A 23682-nucleotide genomic window follows, 5' to 3' on the forward strand; every position below is an offset into this window, starting at 1 on the left:
CCTCAGTACCTTGCACGATTGAAGGACGATTGGCGCGCTCTCAAGTAAAATGGTATGCCGGTTATGTCTTTTTCTAATCGAGTTTTACAGCTAGGTACCCAGCTATGCATGTTGGATGATGAACGCAAAGAGGCTTTTCTCTTTGGATTGGACGAGTATATCAAGTACGATGTGGAGGTATTCGATCCAATCGATCTCAATAAGGCGGTAGCGATTGCTCTCGCACAGGAGATGAAGCACAACAAGGGAAAGCCTAAGGAGAACAAGACTTCCACAAGTACCTCGGAGACTCCGCAGAACGGTAAGAACGGTAAGAATGGTAAGAATGATAACTCTTCTAACCAATCTTCCAACAGTCTCTCATCAAAGAATTCTTCCAATGAATCTTAGGGTAAGGCTAACACAACTGCTAAACCTAAGCTTACTCCATATGAAAAGGTAGCACAAGGAATTGTAGGAGGTTATATCACGTCGGAAGAACAAAGCACATATTCTAAGGAAGGTCGTTGTTTTCATTGTCACATTAAGGGTCACATAAAAAGAACATGTCCTAAGCTTGAATCGAATGATCTAAAGAACCCACAGCACCCACTACATCTGTCAATGCAATGAATGATAACACGGGTGTGCCCAAAGTTTCTCAGGACCCTCCCATTGATGATTCTCTCATTAAATGTTATGGTCGTACGTCGGGGCACCGTTTTGTCATATCGTTTGACCCAGGTAGTATGCATGATGTGATCAGCCCCTCTCTTGTTGAGAGAGCCCGCCTCGAAGTTAGTCCGAGATCTCCTATCGAGGTCTCTGGCTTTCGTCCTGGTATGGACACTCTCATCACAAAGGAGTGCCTTGATGTGTTGTTTGCAATTCAACAGACTGCCTTCACTAGAAGATTTGTTGTTTCTCCTCTCTCAGGATGTGATATGATTTTAGGCATGAAATGGTTTCGTGAAATAAACACTCTCGTTGATTAGGAGGCTAACACTTTAACTCTCAATGCCAAAAGTGATTCTCCTACTGTCTTTCATGGAGTGGATACTTCTCCTTCTCCATCTCTCATTGCTAATATGCAGGACAAGATTGAAAGGATTCGGGATAAGGAGATCCTTTCTCCACAGCATGACACACAGGATTTGCATGATTGTGTGAAGCATGATGATGATTTGATTGACCATGATTTGCATGATGATTTAGATGATAAAGATAACCATGATGAATTGCATGAACAAGATGTGATTATTCGCAAGGATGATGTGTTAGTTGATGCTTTTTCTAGCGAAGCTAACCTCGTTGCAGATTCGATCAATCACCAAGAATCGATCTTGGCTTTCGAGTCGAGGTCCACAGATCCCCTACCAGAAGATTTGCTAGATCCCGAAGAACCGATCTTGGCTCTCGAGCCTTGGTCAAAAGCACCCTCACAGGAAGTATTATGTGTTTGCATGATTGATACGCACGCATTGTTCGAGCGTTTGATTCGTGAAGGTTTCCTGTATTTTAGTCAACATCATTCTGTGATCCCATTTCCTAGGCATGACATATTGTATGTTGAGCACGTTTCTATCATGAATGAGCACGAATGTATGCGGATTGTTCATGAAAAGTTCAAAAGTTTGTATGTAAGGAAGTCACATTCCGTGTCTCTTCCTTGGCATGACATAGTTTCCGAAAGAGCACATGATAGTATGAGCACCAAACATGGGCATTTCCATTGTGATTTGCCACAGTTGATTGATGTCAATCAAACAGAAAAGATTCGAGCGCATTGTTTGCATGTGTTTGATGAACAGGTTGTCACTCCGTCAATTTGTTTATCTACATTGCATACACAGTCTTTAGAGAAGACAAGATTTTTTTCCTTCACTTTACATGGAATGGGTATGGGAGATGGTTTCAGGAATTTTCAGCCATGGAGATTCTTGAAGATGAAGGAAACGGGACTCTCGACGAAGTTGAAGCAAGAAAGGAGATTCAGAAGACTTTGTGTCGCTTTCGGCACGGCCCAAAGAAGCAAGCGTTGCAGACCTTTATGAAGTTCAAGTACCCTGCGACCCACACATCAGAGTGGGCCGGCAAAGAGTCCCTTCCAGGATTCCGGATGCTGTTGGCGATCTCCCTCGACGCCATACAGTTCGGTACCAGTACCTCACTTTGAAAAGGAGGGGATGTAACGTAACACATCCAACCCTATGTGTCCGTGGACAAGCTACACCACAGCAGGGTTCAATCAGTCTAGATTAGCAGTGATCTGGCACTTTTGTGAGTCTATTCGTAGACCGTGCATGCCCAGACACTTAGCATAGATGCATATCCTCCGGTTGCACACAACATGATCATCGGAATTCCCATCAGTTCCATTAGCATCAATTAGGGGAATTTTCCAGTGCATTTAGCCTATTTTCCTAATTATTGGTTATTTTCACTTATTATTTTTAAGTGACTTTCCAACAAAAGTAGGTAGGGCAATTTTGCTAAGTTAATATATAAGCAAACCCAAGTTAGCGCTTTCTGGCAGAAGAGGCAGCAGGAGCTTCCCGCTCGACAGGCAACTTCTCAACAGCACCCCCCCTCATGATCCCCTAGCGCCATACTTCCCATCCCTTGGCGTTTCCAAGCATCAGCATCACCATCGACTCCATCTCCTTGGTGTTTCTCCCCCACAGCAAATCATCGCCGAGAGCCTCTTACCTGGCGTTTTTCTCACAACAAAACAACCCCAGCTTTAGCGTTTTACTAACGCTAGACCACAAGCATCCATCACCGTTTTGTGGCGGTTTTCTCAGCTTGTATGACTCAGCCATTGCAGCGTTTTCAGCATAGAATAGACCCCCCAAACCATCATTTTTCATCAGGTACAAAACAGTCCAAAACGCAGCCTGACAGGTCCAGCCTCTCAGCGTTTTTGCCCCAGCAAGAACCCGACAAGAGCCATTCATTTTCAGCCAAGAACCATCGACAAAAACAGTCATTTTCAGCCCCAGAATCAGCCATGAAATTCAGCAGTTAGAAGATCTCAGATTTCAGCCACTAAGTCGCCGTCGTCATCACCGTCGTCGTCATCGGCATAGTCCAAATTGCATCAGTCCATTGCATTCGCATTGTACACCTTTGTGCAATCAAAGTAGACCACTCTCGCCGACGAGAGTGGGGCTTTCGAAAGAGGGTTTTACAACCTCTCGGGTGTCGTATCTCTTCTCTCTCCTTCTCTCGGTCTCATTCACTTGCACGCACAATATCCACTCACTTTGTTCGTGACCACAACACTCTACAAAACGGAAAGCTCTCTCTTTCCCTAAAAACTAAAAGGAACCCTTGAGCAATAAAGATCACTAATCTTGAGAAAATACAGCATTCATTCTGCTGCACCTAACACTATGTGCAACCAGAGGATATGCATCTACTCTTAAGTGCCTGGACATGCACGGTCCGCGAACAGACTCACATTAGTGCCAAAACACTTCCTAAGCTAAGCTAACTGAACTGAACCCAACCCAATTCATGTCATGAAGTAGCTTGTCCACGTACACATAGGGTTAGATGTGCACGTGACAACTTGTTAGCATAAAAGGTTGCACAATCCTATGTAATCTTTATGCTTTACTTCGCTATCATGAGCATTTCCTCCATAGCTTGAAGATCCACTGCAGATTGCAATTGGACTCTTTTGAGTTCAATAGCAATAAGTGGTTTCAACTCATAATTATACATAAGCATGTAAGGACAAACCACTGGCCGCAAGTGTGGGACTGTTATAAGCCAATTAGCCACATAGGACAGCATGCTAGTCCAATACCCTCTCCAAAACAGCAGAGCTAAATAAGCCATGTGACAGGTGCCAGCATGTGGCGACCTTCATGCATGAAGGAGGACGTATATCCATTACATTATGGCTGCTGTACACAGCCACAATCAAGTTGGCACAATACTCACTCAGTCAGGGAAATGGGCACCTCTCATGGGAGCTGGATTGGGCCATAACCACCACTGGCAGCACTTTTACTGGATGCAACTATCACCATGCTTAATGATTGCAAACACAAACAAGGATAACCACCCAGAAGGGCTGTCCTGAACCACTCTGTCCTGCTGAATTTAGCAACTTAGAGAAAGTACCGTATCTGCTGCAGCAAACCACCTGAAGCAGCTGATGAAAACTGAACTAAACAGCCCACGGTAACTGCCCTACGGGTGGGGTGGGCTTAGCTAGGGAGAGCAACTGCCCTGTACAGCTGAGCATAAGCAACCTGGTCTGCCATTGACATCCCCCAATGAAGTGAGGCCACAAGGCATATCTGAGTGGAGACAATGAGGTGTCCCATTCAGCAACCATAACTGCTTGCAAGAAAGCCCATTGCCTGGACCAACCGTCTAATGGCAGGGACCATGCTTGGGCCACCAAGCAACCATAACCTCTTGCAAGCAGGCTCCTTGCCTGGGGGAACACGCTCATCACTTGGGCATGAACTGCCCTCCTATGGTGTAATGGATTAGAATCACCCAGCTGCAATTGACCGAGATCTTTTTTCTGCAATCTGCGGATGCTGCATAGCTCCTTAGGGGTTGCAAAAATTGGCATGCCCCTTAACCGCCTCCAAGCTGGGGCACTTTCTCTCTCTCGATTCACATCGACAGCTCCTTACAATTACCCCCAAGCTGAGCTACAAACTATACTCGCCAATACAAAGAAGCTCCCAGCTACGAAATCAACGAGGGTGTTAGCATTTCCCCATGAAAAATGAAGACTGGCTCCAAACGTCATGTGCTCTTGCCAACACCAACCACCACACGTGGGAATCCATGGAAATAGAACATAGAAAGAAAATACATACCAGAGATTGCCACAGCCGGCTGGCATGTGCCCCCCATACCTACTCCTCCTGCTAGTAGTGTCCCATACCACCCTATGCAGGAGTGGAGTAGACCCGTTAGGCTCGACCATTGCCCACCCATGAGCTCTAATAGTTTTGTGCTTGTCGCCATGCAATATGGAAAAGCAGGAAGTAGCTCTCATTAGTGCTCCCAAAGGATCCATCCTACACAGGTGACATTACACAAGCCAAGCATGCACATAAAGCAGTAAAAGGGTAGGAACTGACTGATCTCCCAACCATAGAGTCGAACTCGCTCGTCCCTGAGCCTGGGAGCAGATACTCCGGTCTTGTGTCTCATCTCAAGGCTGGCATCCTTATAGTCAAAGTGCGGTGATAACACAAGAAACTATTTACAAAATTCCTTAACCCCCCTTCAACTAAGGATGCATTCACACGAAGGGCAGTTCACAATAGCCAAACATTGCCAAGGCACCCATCCTGATGCCTAAGGATGCACCACTTATATTACTGGTGGGAAACCTCAGAATGAGGTCAGATGAGGGAAACCCACAAATAAGAGATGTACAGAGTAAATCCTGCAGTCCACCCATGAAGAAAACGGTCGAGGCAGTGAACAACTAAAAGCAATCAAAAAACAGCTCTGGTCCCAAATGGTGAGCAAGAAGTGTAACAGCTATTAAAGAGACATCCGAAAGAAGTGACAAGAAACTTTTGGAGTCTTCAAGAAACGGACCACAAAGCTAATGATGGACCAAGTTGAAGAAGATGGTAGCATCCATATAAAGGGTAGGACAGCACACCAAACAGCCAGAACCACTTCCCAGAGTGACCGGACGGGAATCTAACACGTAGGCAACTAGAAATGCGCAAAAGCAATGCCCCAGAGGTGGGACAGCACCAAAGAAAATGTGCATAGATCTCCTCCACATTCTAACATCATGGGCATCATGCTACTAAAATTTTGCATTTTGCAAGTACGCCTACTTGCAGCACTCCAACAAGGCATCACCATAGGAATAAATGTTCCTAAGAGGAAGACAAATTTTCCACACACATATTCCAAAGAGGCTCCCTACAAAGAGGGGTCGAATGTGGCCACTTGGAGCATGATGTCATAGCAACCACCTCATCAAATTTGGGCCTAAGATGCTTCTCTCCATTTATAAGAAAGAGAGCTCCTGTACACACTTCAAGAATAGTGCAAACAATGTCTCTTTGATTCACTCTTAGTCATGAACGGACCATTGCTATTTCCTCCTTAATCCAACATGTGGTATCAGAGCCTCATGAGGATTAGTACTTCCTAATCCATTAGCCTAATAGCCCACTTTAAGATCGCGTCTTAGGTTGGCTAGGAAGTAATCATTTAGTTAAACTCTCTCTCACTAATTAAATCATATGCGGGCATTTCTTGGGCTACCCCATGAGCCACTACCCTCCATGATTAGTTGCATTTGATTGGGAACAGATTAGGTTTACACACTTCAAGAACAATGCAAACTATGTCTCTTTCACTTTCTCTTGAATGGCTCATTGTTCTTTCCTCCTAATCCAACATCTCCTTCAAAGGCATCTCCTTTCAAATAGTCATGCCCTTCTCGAAGAGCCTTAGAAGATAAAGCATTTTAGGTATACTGATGTAATAAGGTTGATGATATTTTATCCAGGATGCAAATAATGCACTTTTCTAAACCAAAAAAAGCCTCATCACATTCTTTATTCAGAAACCTTGAATGAACTTTACCATCTTGTATCAGTTTGCTGTTTGTTTCTTGTTCCCATGCTTGTCTGAAGATATTTAACAAGCTAACTTTGCCTAGTTCCTGCAAAACAATGTGCAAAGACAGAAAACCACTAAACTCATCAAGATATGCTTTGAGTTTGATGCTTCTTTTGGTGACCTTCCCCTACCTTTGCACCATGTTGCACGGATGAAATCAATTGGCTTACAGCAGCATCTTTTCTCCTAACTGAGAGAGGCTGTGAAAGAAAAAAATCAATGTCTTTGCCAGTACTACCACCTAAATAATGAAGGCAACTTACTTTTCTACCTCAGGAGCCTCAAGATTTAACCCTCGTGTAAAGCCTGGAGGAATTGTAAGGAGCTGTCCTCCCTCCCAGAGGACCTGTAATCCATCGCTTATTACCCTACTTTCAGCATGCTTCTTGTCAAAAGAGCTAGAAACATCAAAGCCTCCCGGTAAAAATGGATGATTACTTGTACTTCCCCTCACAAAATCCTCCGGAGGACCTGGCTTCCTTAAAACTGATGATGAGTTATGTGAAGCTTCATCATGGTGAACAGATTCCACCTTCAACAAAGATAAAGATTGTTAGACCCCAAAAGTCGCAACAAGAATTACAACAGACTCTGTATAGGAAGCCACAGTTCAAAATGAAGCTCAAAATGTCGAATAATTTTATGCCTATGAAAAACATTTGCATGCTTATAATTTAAGCACACAAGTAGGAATTCCAAGATGCAAAACATAAAGCATCTCAAATCAAGGATTTAATTTTCTACTTTGCAAAAAAGAGTAGATCTCATGTAAGCCAAGGAAATAATCAATCTGATGTTGGAGAAACCCTAGTCAAAAAAAACTAGATATACACAATCCGAAATATACACTAGCCTCTTTAGGAAGCGAGGAATGATTTATGGAGGGACGTAGCTGTGGTATGATCAACCCTTCCAGAAGCATGAAAAAGATCTTGTTTTCCAACAAAAGCAGAGCAAAGGGTGTTGGAAATAGGATTGCAGGGAAACGCACACATCTTGGAGAAGACGAAGGAAGCTCAAGGCACACAACAGAGAGTAGTATTACTTAGTGTGCAATAGAAAGATGAGATAGCCCTAGAGTGATGGGCGTATATACACTGCACGGGGAAAAAACCTCCTAGTGAGGGAAAAAATGCCCCGGCGGTCCTAAGTGTGTTCACACACATCACTACTACATATGTATGGTAACACATCCCCCCTGAGAGTGATGCGATGAATGAGAGTTGGCACATAGAGTAGAAGGAAGTGCCATGCCCTAAGGACATGATCAGTCCACAAAGTGGAGTAAGCCCAAAGCTTTGCAGGAAGCTTCAAACTTCTCACAGGACAATGCCTTTGTGAAAAGATCTACAAGGTTGTCCTGTGTTGGCACATAAGCCAAGTTGATCTCATGCTAAGAGCCTCTCCCTGACATAGTGGTAATGCACCTCAATGTGCTTTGAGCAAGCACGGAAAACTGGGTTCCTTGCAACTGCCAATGCGCTCTGACTGTCAGTGAAGATGTCCTATCCAACACCCAAATCAGCCATAAGGCGTCTGAGCCACACACTCCACCGTAACTGTAAAGGCTCCCCTGCACTCAACCTCACAACTGGAAGTGGCCACAATAGGTTGCTTCTTGCTCAACCATGATATGCATAAACTGCCGAGCATGAAACAAAAACCACTCGTGGACTCTCACGTGTCATAACAACCAGCCCAATCTGAGGCCGAAAAGGCATGTAAATCTAGCGGCAATGATCTCCCCTTGGGATAAAACAATCCAAGATGTAAAGTGCCACTCAAGTAGCAAAAGATCCGCTTGATAGCCTACAAATGCTTAGACCCTGGGCTATGCATAAATTTGCTGACCTGTGAGACTGCAAACTGACCACAGCATCTAGAAGCATTGTACCAGACCTTTGTGCAATCTAAAGCAAATACCTCTCTAGCAATAGAGAGAGGGGCCCTGGAGAGGGGTTTGGGACCCCATCTGGTGTCGAGTCTTGTCTCTCTCTCTCTAGCACTCTTTTGCACTCACTCAGGTTGCATTCCACTCTTGTTTTGGTCATTGCACATTCTCTCTCTTAAGCACGGAAAGCTCTCCCTTCCGCTAAGTAAAAAGGAACCTTGAGTACCACTGACCACTCATCTTGAGCTATACACCATCATTCCCTTCCACTGCATATTACATTTCCACCGTTGAAAAGAGGCAACAAACTGTCATAAATGTCTTGTGAGCTTACATTACTGTCTCTAGTACATGACAACAAGGGCTGAACAGAATCTTCCACAAACACAATATCCCGTGAAACCAAGAGACGCTTTGTTTGCGGGTGGTACAACCTGTAACCTTTGTTTTCAGCACTATAACCAACAAAAATGCATTTGACAACCTGCATTGCGTTCGTGGCACCAAGGCATAAGCCAAACAACCAAAAACACGCATGTGATCATTAGATGGCTTTCTATCATGGCATGCTTCATATGGAGTCATAGACTGCAAAGCTTTCGTAGGAAATGTGAGAGTGCGTGTGTGCGGAAGCGTGATAGGGGGGGGGAGAGAGAGAGAGAGCACAAAACGCAAGTGTAGGAAAGAGGGGCGTTGAGTCCCCCTGACTACCAGAGCATAAGACTTGTCAGTACATCTATGTGAAATGGGTACCCCCCCTGGCCCCATATAATCGTGCCCAAGGATGGGCACCCAGCTCAAGTGGGCGACCGGCCGGACCCAAACTCGGGCTGTCGGACAAGGTACAACCTAGACTATGGGTGGCCAGCCCAGAGACACTAGTCATACAAGGAAGTGTCCCTAGACCTGTGTGAAGCAGCAGAGTGGTATAAATCTAACACTCCCTCTCAGCACCTGATACTGAACAAACCGCATGGCCGAAGATGTGAGGCAAATGATGAAGATGTCCGCTACAATGTCTGCAGCACTCTGAGTGTCCCAAGTTCCATAGTTACCCGGAACGGGAACAGGGGACGGGAACGAGAGGGTCCAGAACGAGACAGGAACGCGGAGGAGGAGGGGGGCCAGAACGGAACGGGGCCGGAATGGTCGACTAGAGTAAGGCTTGAATTACCTTCATTCAACTTAGTCACAAATCAACTTCTAAACAACCCCAAAACTCTCCCAAACATGCCCTCAAACTGCCCTGAATATGTTCCCTCAAATCTGCCCAAATGCCTACTTTTGCCCGTTCCGCCATTCCGTCTAACGTTCCCCCTCGTTTCGGAACACCGTTCCGAGTACACCTATTCCGGAACGGCGTTCCATTCTTGACTCCGTTTCGAGAACGGGACTCGCCCAGAACGGTGTTTCGGAACGTTTCGGGTGCGTTCCGCCCGTTCCCTGTTACACTGGTCCCAACCTCCGTGCGATCTCCATGGTAGAGTGCCGTCACGAGCAGTGTAGCAAACTCTTGTACTACGCCGATACAGGGTGAAGATACTGTGTAAAGGTCCCGAACTGAGTGTGAAAACAACTTCTTCGTAAAAGGAGTGCCAATAGACTTGCAAGTGTCCTGCCCAATAGGATCTCTGGTGTCTGTAATCAAAATGTTTGGAGGAAATGGGGAAGCCCAAGAACCGTCATGAGAATGACCGAAAGCCTGTCAATGCGTGAACCTGCAACCCAGTGTGGCCAGGTGGCTAAGCTGTGCAAACTCCAGGAAGGCCAAATGTAGCAATTTGCATCGTAAACGCTTCTGAACAAGGAAAGCCAGACTAAACGGTCTGCATTGTAGAAGCTACCGTAAGCTGCAGCAGTCACTGATAGACCGCACGGCGCACGGACCACCACCGGATGGTGTCCTGTCAATAGGTAAGGTAATCCAAGATGAGGGGAAAGCCAAACTCAACAATGCGCTATGAAGGGCCTCTGAGAAGAGGTGTGGTCAGACCAAGCTGTCTGCACCGTAATCATCTTGTAGAAGTAGGGAAGCCAGACTGAGCATTATGCGCTGTGAATAACCTTTGAGAGGAGGAAAGGCCAGACCAATCTGTCTGTGTTGTCTTGCCTGTATCTCTCGACTCCAATCCTCCGGTGTCAACCAAAACAAAATCCGTGCCAACAACGCCACCAAACCGCAACTCGGTGTGGCTCTCAAGTGAATGAGCTGGGAGTGGCCTATTGTCCAAGTCAGGGAATAAGTCTGTTGTAAGGTTACGGAGGGTGAGAGTAAGCTTGGCTTGGATGGTAGTGTTGTTGCTCTTCTAAAGGTAGCAATCCAAATGATCACGAGTGTAGAAGAGCAACAGCACTACCATCCAAGCCAAGCTCCGGGTGACTCCGAATGTAGTCGTGGGATGCCTGATCTCCCGCATCTTACGGGTAAACTCTTCAATAGAGTCCAAAGCACTAAAGTCCCACTCCAATCTGTAGATCCAAGCAATGAACCTGTCCAAGAAGAGATCCAAGATCCTCTCCCTAAGTCCATGTAAGTGCTCATGTGTAAGCAAGTGATCTAACGTGTCAAGGTCAAGTGGTAAGTGTGTCCACCCAAGATGGTGGTGTCTTCTCTAGGAATGTCGAAATCCCATATGCCATGAGCATGGCCATATCTCCTGTGAACTCCTCTGATGAATGCATAGGTGTGCTCATAGCAAACCACAAATTACCACCCCCTTTGGAGTGCGCAACCACCGAATGATGGCTAGAGTGAATGGATCTCTCAAGGATGGTACGCCCGTGTATGATCAAGCCGATGTCAAAGATACCATGTACTGCAAAAGTCACTGAGAGACCGCATGGACTACCATTGGATGGTGTCCTGGCAGGAGGTAACTTCATCCTCTGTGGAAAACACAAGCCAAGAGGCTGCTGTCCACAAAAAAACGCAATTGCGAGGTGATGAAAACGTTGTTGTCCCTACATGTGGGTGAGATTGAGAGCTAAGATAGGCGGATTCTTGTACATTGCTATATGTTACATTGCCCCGAGCACATCAGTGTATGCCGCACCTAGAGGAGAGGCCCCTTTCTCTCCATTCGACGAGGACGTATGGGAGTTTTCCAAAGATGGTGACCGCACGAGAAATGGGGACAACAGCCTCTTCTCATAGACTTGTATAGTCTTTTTTAGCCCTTGCAAGATTTTGCTTTCGTAGGCTACTACCCGACCATCTTGCAATAACACTGGCCCAATACTATTGCCACAGGCATCCATAGTTGCCACAAAGTTTCAAAACGTTTCGTTTGAAACGAGTTTCAAAAGTTTCGAAACGGTTTCTTCCAAGAAAGAAACGCCAAAACAAAAGTTTCGTGCAAAACTAAAGAAATGTACGTAAGTTTAAGTGGTATAAGTTGAGATCTATGTTCTAAGCATTACCTTACAATTAGACATGAAAAAGAGGAAGAATAGGACTAACTTTCATCATTAGAAGCAAGACGGAAGCTACATTCATGACATTGAGGATTTCATGACCGACACAAAGAATAAGAGGCTGCAAGGTTTACATGTAACATGAGCCTTGACTTTACCTTTAAAACGTCCAAACTCATACAGAAACGTTTCTGAAACGTTTCGTACGTTTCATGAGTGAAGAAACGCGTTTCTTGGCAGCACTGTAGGCATCACACAAACCACATGACTTGCTCAGATCTAGTAAAACGATTACTGGATCCAAAGTCATATTTTCCTTCAAGAGATTAAAAGTTGAAATCTCTTTTTGTGTCCATTTGAAAGTGACCTCTTTCTTTTGTAAAGCATGTAGGAATGAAGCAATCTCAGCAAAGTTTCGGATGGATCTTTTGCGATAAGAATATAACCTCAAGAAGCTACGAACATCATGCACAGTCTTCAAAGCTAGCCATGTCTTAATTGCTTCAACCTTGGCAGGATCCATTTGGACACCATCCTTTGACACTATGTGGCCTAGAAAGTGGATCTCTTCCAAAAAGGATTCACTTTTCTTGGGATTGATGAGCAACCTGTGACTACGTAACTCTTCGAACACAATGGCCAAGTGATGCTTGAGCCTTATGCTCCTCTCCATTCTTCGAATAGACTATCATGTCATCAAAGAATGTGCCAACAAACTTTTGATGTGGACGAAACATACTATCCATCATCCTATTGAACATAGCACGAGCATTTGCAAGACCAAATGGCATCACTAGAAACTCATATAGACCAAATGTCTTTCTAAACGCAGTCTTGTGCACATCTTTGGCCTTATAAGTTATATGATGGTATCCACTCTTAAGATCTATCCTATTGAAAATTGCCGAACCCTTTAGGTGGTCAAGAATATCATCAATCTTAGAATAGGGAACTTGTTCTTGATGATATCCTTATTCAATGCACGATAATCAATACACATGCACCAAGAGCCGTCTTTCTTTTGCACTAAGACTAGAGAGCAAAAGGATGAAGAACTAGGTTGAATTAGCTCCTCTACTTTGCTCATAATCTCTTTCTATTAGGCTGCACTAACCCTGTATGGAGGCCTCTTGATGTCTTTCACGAGATGGAGGTGACTCCTTACCACTTAAGGATCCATCGGAGTATGCACCAGATGATTTGAGAGAAGAACTTGGACTGTGGTACTCAAGTCTCTTTCTCAACTAAAAATTGAGCATCCTCTTTCACTTGTTCCACTTTGCTTTGCCGGTTGCTTCATTGGGCTTTGAAGAGCTCTTCTTCTTAGCTTCATTTGACTTCTCACCCTTCTCAAGTTTAAAAAGTCCAGGGACCTCAAATAGAGAGGATCTCCTCTCGAAGACTATGAAGGGCTTCTGAGATCGTAGCAATTGTTTCTTCCATTTGTAAACAAAGATAATGTAAGGTGCAGCGGAATGAATGTTTGAACTTTGATCAAGATGAGTGCTCTGAACTATGCTCAAGGTTCCTTTTGTTCTTATGGAAGGGAGAGCCTTCCGTTCTTAATGAGAGAGTGTAATGATCACAAACAAGTGAATGGACACTGTGCGTGCAAGTGTACGAGACTGAGAGATAGAGAGAGAAGAGAATACGACACCAGAGACGTTGTAAAACCCTCCTCCGAAGGCCCCACTCTCGTTGGCGAGCGTGGTCTACTATTGATTGCACAAATCTCTACAATGCTTGGACTTGCCGATGATGTCGACGACGACGAGACGGGCTGAAATCTGAAATATCCTAAGGGCTGAAATCTGCAAATCTTTATCTGCTGAATTCTGACTCTATGTTGGTGACGATGTCCATGACGACGGTACGACGAGGACGCGCTGAAAACGCAGATGCTGAAAACTGTGTTTTCCAGGCTGAAATTGTAAACCTTGCGGAAACTGACCGTGCGGCGAGAAACTGCTGCGGGAAGGTGAGATCTGCGAGGTTCGGGACTTGATATGCGGTGTCTAAGGGCTGAAAACTGAAAACGCTGGTGGTTCTTGATGTTCCGTCGCGGTAAATCTGCAAAACACTGGAGCTGATCTGCAAATAAAAAACGCTAGGGCTGCAAATGGCTCTGCTGTCGCCGGATGGCCTGCAAGTGCAAAACACTAGGTCTCTTGTTGAGTCTTCTGTCGCTGGGGATCTGCAAGAGCAAAAATGTTGGTTGATCTGGTCCAAAAACGCTAGGTGGTTGCTGTGGAGCAAAAAAAGCTAGGGCTTGGGTTTCTGCTAAGAAGTTGTCGGTTGAGCTATGGTGCTTCTGTTGCCTCTTCTGCCAGAAAGTGCTAGCTTTGGTTTGCTTATATACAAACTTACTCAATTTGCCCTACCTACTTTCCAACAAAAGTCACTTAAAAATAATAAGTGAAAAATGTCAAAAATAGGAAAAATAGGCCTATGCACTGTAAAAATGCTACTAATAGGATCTGACTGGAATCTGATGGTCAAGCCGCGTGCAACCAGAGGATATGCATCTAATCTAAGTGTCTGGACATGCACGGTCTACAAACAGACTCACAAAAGTGCAAGATCACTTCTGAATCTAAACTGACTGGACTAACTGAACCCTTGTCGTGTTGTAGCTTGTCCACGGAGACATAGGGATGGATGTGTCACGTGACATCCCCTCCTTTTCAAAGTGAGGTACTCGTACCGAACTGTATGGCGTCGAGGGAGATCGCCAATAACAACCGGAATCCTGGAAGGGACTCTTCGTCGGCCCACTCTGATGTGTGGGTCGTGCGGTACTTGAACTTCATAAAAGTCTGCACCGCTTGCTTCTTTGGGCCGCGCCGAAAGCGACACAAAGTCTTTTGTGGCTCCTTTGATGCTTCAACTTCGTCTAGAGTCATGCTTCTTCCGTCTTCAAGAATCTCCACGGCTGAAAATTCCTGAAACCACTTCCAACACAAAAACATGAACATACCCATTCCATATAAAGTGAGTGGAAAAAATCTTGTCTTCCTTAAAGACTGTGCATGCAATGTAGATGAACAAAGAGACCGAGTGCCAAACCGTTCACCACACACACGCAAACAATGAGATTGAATCGTGTCTTGATGATCTAAATCAATCAACTGTGGCAATTCACAACGGAAATGCCCATGCTTGGTGCTCATACTTTCCTGTGCTCTTTCTACAAATGTGTCGTGCCAAGGAAGAGACATGGAATGTGACTTCCTTACATACATACTTTCCAGCTTTTCATGAACAATCCGCATACATTCGTGCTCATTCATGAGTGAAACATGCTCAACGTACAATATGTCATGCCTAGGAAAAGGGATCACATAAAGATGCTGACGAGAATACAGGAAACGATCACGAATGAAACACTCGAACAATGCGTGCGTACTAATCATGCGAACACAGAATACTTCCTGTGAGGGTTCTTTGGACCTAGGCTCGAGAGCCAAGATCGGTTCTTCTTGATTGGTCGTCTCTGCAATGAGGTTAGCTTCACTAGAGAAAGTATCGACTAACACATCATCCTTGTGAACAATCACATCATTTTCATGCAACTCATCATGCTTGTGAGAAATCACATCTTGATCATGCAAATCATCATGCTTGTCAGTGTCATCCAAATCATCATTATCATTCAAATCATCATGCTTATCATCATCATTCAAATCATCATGCAAATTCTGTGTGTCATGCTTTGGAGAAGAAGAGACTGAGAGAATCTCCTTTTCCCTAATCTCTTGCATATGTGCCTGCACTTGAGAAAAGAGTCGCAACAACTCTTGCATGTGTCAGTCGCTTTGTTCTTGTCTTGCTTTGGCTGCCTTTCTTTCTGCTTCTCTTTCTGCTTTTCTTTCTGCGTGTCTGCGATCCATTTATGCCATTCTTTCTGCATTTCTTGCTTTGCGTTCTAACTTCCTGTCCATAAACATCTGCTCCAACTCCTCCATAGGAATTAGTGCAATCCTTGGCGTAGATGGGGAAGGGGGAGGGTCGAAAAAAACTCAAGGTGGAGAAAATTCTTCTTCGCCTCTCTCATGCTCATCACCTGTATGCGAAGTATCCATTCCGCTTCGGGTGATGACCATCCACTGAAGTCGTGGGTTCTTGAGGGTTCTTGTGATTTTGGGTTCTTAAGTTCACGAGGAACTTGGGTCTTACGGGTCTTGGGTTCTTAAGTTCACGAGGAACTTGGGTTCTTGCGGTTCTTGAGGGTCTTGAGGTTCTTGAATTCTTGAGGTTCTTCTTTCGCTTGCAATCTGTGTTTGAGAAGGATCTTCTCTTCACCCGAGTTCTGCTCTTTTTCGCGGGCGCACCCCTTGGCGGCCTTGCGCTCACACCAAGGTTGCTTTTTCCCACCTCACGTCGATTGGCCGGCCGCTAAGTGCACGATCCGCTCTCAATGAGTGAAAAGAGGTACAAGGGCAGGCTTGACAAGCCCTTCTTTTCGGAGATTCCTATCACTCTTCAAAAACACGATTAGGAATTGACACGCCCAAGCGAACTTGGGTTCGTGTGACCGCAACAAGCAAAAAAATTCTTGTGATTCTTGTGGTTCTTTCCTTGAGTGATACAGAACACTCCCAAAGCTGTGATACCAATGTAAGGTGTAGCGGAATGAATGTTTGAACTTTGCTCAAGATGAGTGCTCCGAACTGTGCTCAAGGTTCCTTTTGTTCTTATAGAAGGGAGAGCCTTCCGTTCTTGATGAGAGAGTGCAATGATCACAAACAAGTGAATGGACACTGTGCGTGCAAGTGTATGAGACTGAGAGATAGAGAGAGAAGAGAATACGACACCAGGACGTTGTAAAACCCTCCTCCGAAGGCCCCACTCTCGTTGGCGAGAGTGGTCTACTATTGATTGCACAAATCTCTACAATGTTTGGACTTGCCGACGATGTCGACGACGATGAGGACGACGACGAGACGGACTAAAATCTGAAAACGCTAAGGGCTGAAATCTCCAAATCTTTATCTGCTGAATTCTAACTCTATGTCGGATGACGACGGTACGACGACGACACGCTGAAAACGCAGATGCTGAAAACTGCGTTTTCCGGGCTGAAACTGTAAACCTTGCGGAAATTGACCGTGCGGCGAGAAACTGCTGCGAGAAGGTGAGATCTGCGAGGTTTGGGACTTGATCTGCGGTGTCTAAGGGCTGAAACTGAAAACGCTGGTGGTTCTTGATGTTCCGTAGAGGTAAATCTGCAAAATGCTGGGGCTGATCTGCAAATCAAAAATGCTAGGGCTGAAAATGGCTCTGCTGTCGCCGGATGGCCTACAACTGCAAAACGCTAGGTCTCTTGTCGAGTCTTCTGTCGCCAGGGATCTGCAAGAGTAAAAACGTTGGCTGATCTAGTCCAAAAACGCTGGCTGATCTGGTCCAAAAACGCTAGGTGGTTGCTGTGGAGCAAAAACGCTAGGGCTTAGGGTTCTGCTGAGAAGTTGCCTCTTGAGCAATGGTACTCCTGCTGCCTCTTCTGCCAGAAAGTGCTAACTTTGGTTTGCTTATATACAAACTTACTCAATTTGCCCTACCTACTTTCCAACAAAAGTCACTTGAAAATAATAAGTGAAAAATGTCAAAAATAGGGAAAATAGGCCTATGCACTGTAAAAATGCTACTAATGGGATCTGACTGGAATCTGATGGTCATGTTGCGTGCAACCAGAGGATATGCATCTAATCTAAGTGTCTGGACATGCACGGTCTGCGAACAAACTCACAAAAGTGCCAGATCACTTCTAAATCTAGACTGACTGGACTGACTGAACCCTTGTCGTGCTGTAGCTTGTCCACGGACACATAGGGTTGGATGTGTCACGTGACAGATAATCTCGAGCAAACGTGTACAAAAGCAAATGTCTATAAGCTCTAAATGAGTGGTGAGGATCAAGCCAAAACTCTGATACCACTATAAGCGCCCCGTACTAATATAGAGTGCTTATTTCTTATGGATTTCATACATAACAAACATCAAAGAGAGAGCTAAGAGAGAATTGAGGGTTGAAGATGGGCAATCCCCCCAAAGAAAAATGTATTTCTACTCAATCTAAGTACCTTAGGATTGAACTCGGTTACAATCAACCCAATAATGAGTTAAAAGTAATTCACAATCATAGATCATGCAAGATGTCATACATCATGTGTACACATGCATAAACATAAACCATACCTAAGAGGAAATGTAACAGGACGCGCACCACGTGCCAACGGTAAAGCACAGACTGAACAACTTTAAACGCTTCAAATAACACTGAATTGAAAGAGATGCACAACACATGAGACGTGGAGAGGCCGAGTTCCACCACAAGAGAGCATTGGCCCCAAACCTTGGCACCCCTTTCGGTATTTCTTTAGTGGTGGAGTTCCACCCGAAGAGAGCACTGGCCCCAAACCCTGGCGCCCCTTTCGGTACTTCTTTATATTGCTTCAACTCAGCACAAGCTAGTACTCTGTCCTCTGCACTCCCACCAAGAGACGTGCCAGAGACTGAGCCCATGGCACATATTGAAGACCCTTGGCCATGAAAAGCAATTACATGAAGAGCTTCAAGTTCTAAAATCATTTGGTCCCAAAAGCTAGCGCTAGAGTGCATGTCTGTAGTTTTTGCCACGTCATCAACTACTAGCGCAATTCGCAGAAGTCCGTACAAGCTGCCACGTCATCACGTTTTTTTGCTAGGCCACTCTGTAAGACTTCGCAAGTAGGTAAAACTTCTTATGCTGCCTCTGCTTGTCCTTTCTTCGATGGCTTGACACTTCAACAGTTTGTGACATCCCCCCTTCTTGAAAGAAGAGTAATCGTCGGCGATTACTATATATCTGCAAAACTCAAGTTAGTTCAAAAATTTATGAGGGTCATTCTGAGAGACATTTAGAGGGACAATCAATTTTCTCATTCCAGATCGGAGCTCTTGATTTCTTGGGTCATTGGTTGCCCAGGAAAATCTCATCCAATAAGAAGTATATTCTCATTCCACATTGGGGCTCTTGATATTCCGGCGTAGCAAAATTAGCCATCACACCCAGACCGCGTTGATCTCTACGGGTGTGCACTAAAATTACGTACACAAGCAATGTCACCCAATTAGGAATATTCAGTGTTTTGTTTTTGCCGGTGCATCTCGCATCTCTTCCCTCGACCCCTTTGACCTCCTTTCCTCCATTCGGGAAACAACCGCTACGATACAAACTTATTGTAATATATAAATAGATAGATGTAAATAGAGAGATTAATTGCACAATGTTTGTTGAGACTTGCACAAATCAACATATCTGCATTGGTATAGAGGGAGCCCCCTCTCCCCCCCCGGTTGGCACATCACAATGTACCACAAATGCTCACATATGCATGTTACAAGACAGAGAAACATATAGTCGCCGATGGACACTCCCCTCCGCAAATAACCATCCCGTTCCGGGCCATGAGTTGTTCAACGACTCCCTCATCACTCCTCTCACAAATAACCTAAAAAGGTCCGGGCCATGAGATTTAGAAACCTCTTACAACCGAACGTCCCCTAGACCGCACCTTGCGTTGTTTGGAGGTGCTGAGAGTAACCATTGCTCAAGACTTTTTAATACTCCCCCCGTAAATAACCAACCAGATTCGGGCAATGAGTAACAACAATAATACTCCACCCGTAAATAACCACAAGGATCCGGGCCATGAGTAAGAACATCACTTTTTTTCAAACATTCAATACTCCCCCCGCAAATAACCACAAGGGTCTGGGCCATGAGCATGTGCAAGCATTCTCAAACATCAAATCTTTCAATACTCCTCTTGGGAGTAAATCACCAATCATTGAAACTAGTATTAAAACCAGAGTCAAACAATTCAAATCGGCACCAAGACAGGTTTAAAACAGGTACTATCCATTTCAAACAAATTCAAACACGATCACCAAACAATTTCTCAAACAAACTCAGAAAACTGCTAAATCAAATCGAAAAGCATTCTCGACATCAGCCGAGCTCGAAAACACGACTCGCTTTCCATTCTAAGACTTGCACCAAAATTAGGGTTAGATTCCTTCCATAAGGTTGTAGCCAACCGCAACATGGTTCATAAGCTCTTGAATTGTCGAAACTGGCTTGGTCAAACAGTGTTCTTATAGCAGTGATGATAGTCCATGATATAGCAATCACATTGGGCCTCCAAGGTTATCGGATCAAGAAGAGAAACCTACTGAGAGATGTCAAGAAATTTCAAGTTGTAATCTACTAGGGTTTTCGTGGCAAGCATTTCAAGATACCCTAGTGACTAGGGGGCCCATCGAATGGGGTCCCATAAGTTGGTGGGAACTCTTCTTTAAACTTAGGCCCCTCAGCAAGACTTTGCCAATTGGTAAAATTTCTTCTGCTGCTTCTAGGGTTTAGGCACCTTGACTGGGATCTACAAGTTGGCTCCATTCTTCAGTGGCTTGACACGTCAGTAGTTTGTGACAAGAAATCTACCAACATATAGATATATACAAGACAAAATTTCAGCCCATTTTGAAAAGAAGGTAGTAAGGCATTTTCTTGGTTGCATTCATGGCAAAGGGAAGAGTTTTAACTTCAAGAATAAGGCGAACATTCAGATTTTCGGGTTTGCTGCAGTAAAAACAACTAAGTAAAGAGAGAGGGAGTGGGTTCCTTCAAGAAGAGGGAAGGAGATGTAGTGGGAAATGGTAGGCATGGTGTAGAGGCTTCTTGGGATGACGCTGGGCAGAAAATTCAGCAAAGGAAATCATGCTTGAACCATACGTCCAAAAACACGGCAACAAAGGTATTTACTATTGATTCGGGCAACAAATCACCACAGAGCATTGGAGTCGAAACCTGCTTATATCTGGGTCTCTGAAGCAAACTGTATCTGGAAAATGAATATCGGCTGGAGCATAGACCTGCACACGTGGGATCCCAATCTAGGTAGCCATTGAGCCTGGCGTGACAAGGCCCCAACGAGCGCTTAGGATGCAACCTGGCAGGTGGACATGAAGGGAGGGGAAAAATAGGATTACTGGGAAGCGAGCAGTCTTCTGCTGAAAATCAAAATCATGCACATCAAAGTGTGGTATCCAACGTTCCAAAACCAACAAACGGATCCATAAGAAAATAGGTAAGCGGAGTCTTAACACCCTGCCTGAAATATCGAGCTCGCTGCTGCTGTTTCCCCATCGCTGCGCCATCGCCCCACCCCCCCAGCACTGCCCGCCAGCCCTCGCTGCCCCCCCCCCCCCCCCCCCCCCCCGCTGCCCTGCCTGCCCTCGCGCCTCCCCTGCTCGCCCGCGCGCTGCCCCCCCCTGCTGTAGCAGTTCGCGTCACTGCCGCCCCCGCCCGCTACTGCCCCCCCTGTTGCAGCCACTCCCGCCCCCACCCGCTGCTGCCAGCGCTCCCGCCATAGCCGCCCCCACCCGTTGCCTGCCCCCCCCCGGCCCGCTTGCTCTCTTTCCTCCCGATAGCCTCCTGCAAGTCGGCTCCTACAGCACTGAGTCTTTTTTGGGGCAGTGCTCTGCGCGCCAAGTTGCAGAATCCTCCCGCCGCCCTCTTCTTACGCCATAGCAGTAGACACAGATGGAGGCTCCAGCTTCGCCACAGAGGGACTCGCCCGACCCCGCTGAGCCCACCATTCGACTTGCTCTTTCGCCGACAAAGCAAGCGAGCCTTGCCGCAGAGGTAGAGCGATTGCAGGCGACTTCGGTCATCTGCAAGATTCTCGGCACCCGACCTAGCAGAGGAGAGCTGCGTGACCTTCTCCAGGCTCGCCTTCTCACAGAGGTGGGCAAGATCTTGGATGTACAGATTCTCGGACGCGGTTACTATCAGATCGAATTTGAGACCTCCGAGATGGCGTCCAAGGTCATTGCCATGAGTCCACTGACCATCCGAGCAACACGTGCCCACTTTCGACAGCGGAGACATGGTTTTGACCCGGCTTCGGATGTTCTAGTAGAGGAGGCAGACATCCCCATCTCGGTCTGCTTTCCGGGTTTACGGAGGGAGTACTTACCACTTCTTTCCAGGATCGGCTCAGCCATTGGGACTGTCCTGGAGACACCTCGTACGGCAGCATCAGTAGCTGCCAAGGCGGTTGGCATTCCCTCGGTTCAAGTTTTGGTCAGAGACACCCACACGCTCCCGAAGGTTATTCTTTTGCCTCGGGTGAGTGGGGTTTGGTTTAGACAGAGTGTGGAGTATTCGGGCCTCCCGAGCCAGTGCTTCATTTGTCGACAGATGGGCCATCTAGCGAAGGCCTGTCCACAGAGGAGGCCTCGCCTTGCACCACAGCCTCAGCCCTAGCCTGCCAAGGCTGCCCGTAGCCACAGACAGAGACAGAACGCACACATGCTGATCCACCCTCCGAGCCTAGGGCTCCAACGGAGGAGGGATGGCAGCAGGCGCGTGGTAGACGACGACAGGGGCCACAGCGTCAGCCTGGCACTCACAGTGGCCTTCAGGCGCCTACTCAGCAGCAGTGGGTTCCCACGGGGAACCGCTTTGGTCCTCTAGAGCAAGAGGAGGTCTCTGCTCCAACCCCCACCCCAGCTTCACCCTCGACAGCCTCTCCCCCCCCCAGAGTTCCCCCACTCTTCCTCATCTTCCCCCCCGCCTTTTGCTCCCGTCGCCTCTTCACCTCGCCCCTCTACCTCTGTCGCCCTCTCCCGCCCCTCTTCTCCACCGCTTCCCCCAGCTCCTTCTCCCCCCCCTCCTACTCCAGTTCCACAGTCAACCCAAGGGGCAGGGCCTTCTCCGGCGGCTAGGAGATCTCTTGGCAACGCCTTTGCCACGAGTCGCCTAGCGAGAGAGGGTCAACCTTTCTTATGGCCCCCTCTGCAGGTACATACATCTTCCCTTGCAGCTATCCCTCGTGGTCTAACGAGCATTGACATCCGGCGTCGCTGGGACATCTTCGACTACGGCTTCACTCGTTTTCTCGGCGATCCCTCAGCAGACCATGAGGCAACCTGCTTCAGGGTCCATGCTCTGTTCCTTGCCGCTAGGGGGACAGAGGCCTTGGACTCAGCAGTTGGTTTCTCCTTCCCCCTTTGCGGCAGGGTCGAGACAGAGTGGACTCTCGACTCAGTGTTGGGATGGTTGCATACACAGGTCCTAGAGTTCTCTCACCACGTGGGAGAACTAGGAGTTACAGACATGCTACAGACTTTGTGGCCATTGGCCAAGTTTGCGGTGACACCCCCAGACTCAGCAGGATGTAGGCACATTGTGGTTTACTTCTTTGCTGATACGCAGTGTTTGCCATGCTATGTATACATTCATGAGGACTCCTGGACAGAGGAGGTTGCTTTACGCACGGCTCGCTCAGCTTGGGCTTGGGCTAGGCACTCACTGCAGTCACGCCTATCTAGAGGACGCTCGGATGCGGATTACTCCCCATCCAAGCCAGCCTCGAAGATAGCCCGTCTAGCTGCTACGGAAGCATCTGTTCTCTCTCGCTCCCCATGAGGATCGTCTCATGGAACGTGCAGGGACTAGGTGGGCCCCAGTTTCAGCGTCAGCGGGGCCGATTGCGTCAGGAGCTTCAGTGTTGCCTTGTGGGAGGAGAGATTGATCTCCTTATGCTTCAGGAGCACCATCTGTGTGAGAGCCGCATTCGGCGATGTGGTCAGCTTTTGCGTGGACGATATGATACTTTTTGGTCAACTGCTTTTGGACCTCGAGGCATCGAGGGTGGGGTATGTATGACTATTGCGGACTCATTGCAGCAGGCCATTGTGGGCAGAGGGATTATTGTGCC

The 23682-nt window shown here is 46.5% G+C and overlaps 1 protein-coding gene across 2 annotated transcripts in view; it reads right to left on the reverse strand.

Annotated features, from left to right (window-relative positions):
• The window catches only part of LOC147434214 (RNA helicase, ATP-dependent, SK12/DOB1 protein), a 233370-nt gene that overhangs the window by 195498 nt on the left and 14190 nt on the right, over positions 1–23682 (reverse strand). For both annotated transcript variants that reach the window (XM_086490776.1, XM_086490777.1), the window contains exons 4-6: positions 6884–7144; positions 6744–6812; positions 6577–6655 (exon numbers count right to left, since the gene is read on the reverse strand). In XM_086490776.1, coding sequence (XP_086346902.1) covers positions 6577–6655; positions 6744–6812; positions 6884–7144 — 409 coding nt within the window. The remainder of the gene's footprint in view (positions 1–6576; positions 6656–6743; positions 6813–6883; positions 7145–23682) is intronic.

Source organism: Adiantum capillus-veneris, chromosome 19 (assembly GCF_014529385.1).
Source record: "Adiantum capillus-veneris isolate H3 chromosome 19, ASM1452938v2, whole genome shotgun sequence".
Taxonomy (NCBI): Eukaryota; Viridiplantae; Streptophyta; class Polypodiopsida; order Polypodiales; family Pteridaceae; genus Adiantum; species Adiantum capillus-veneris.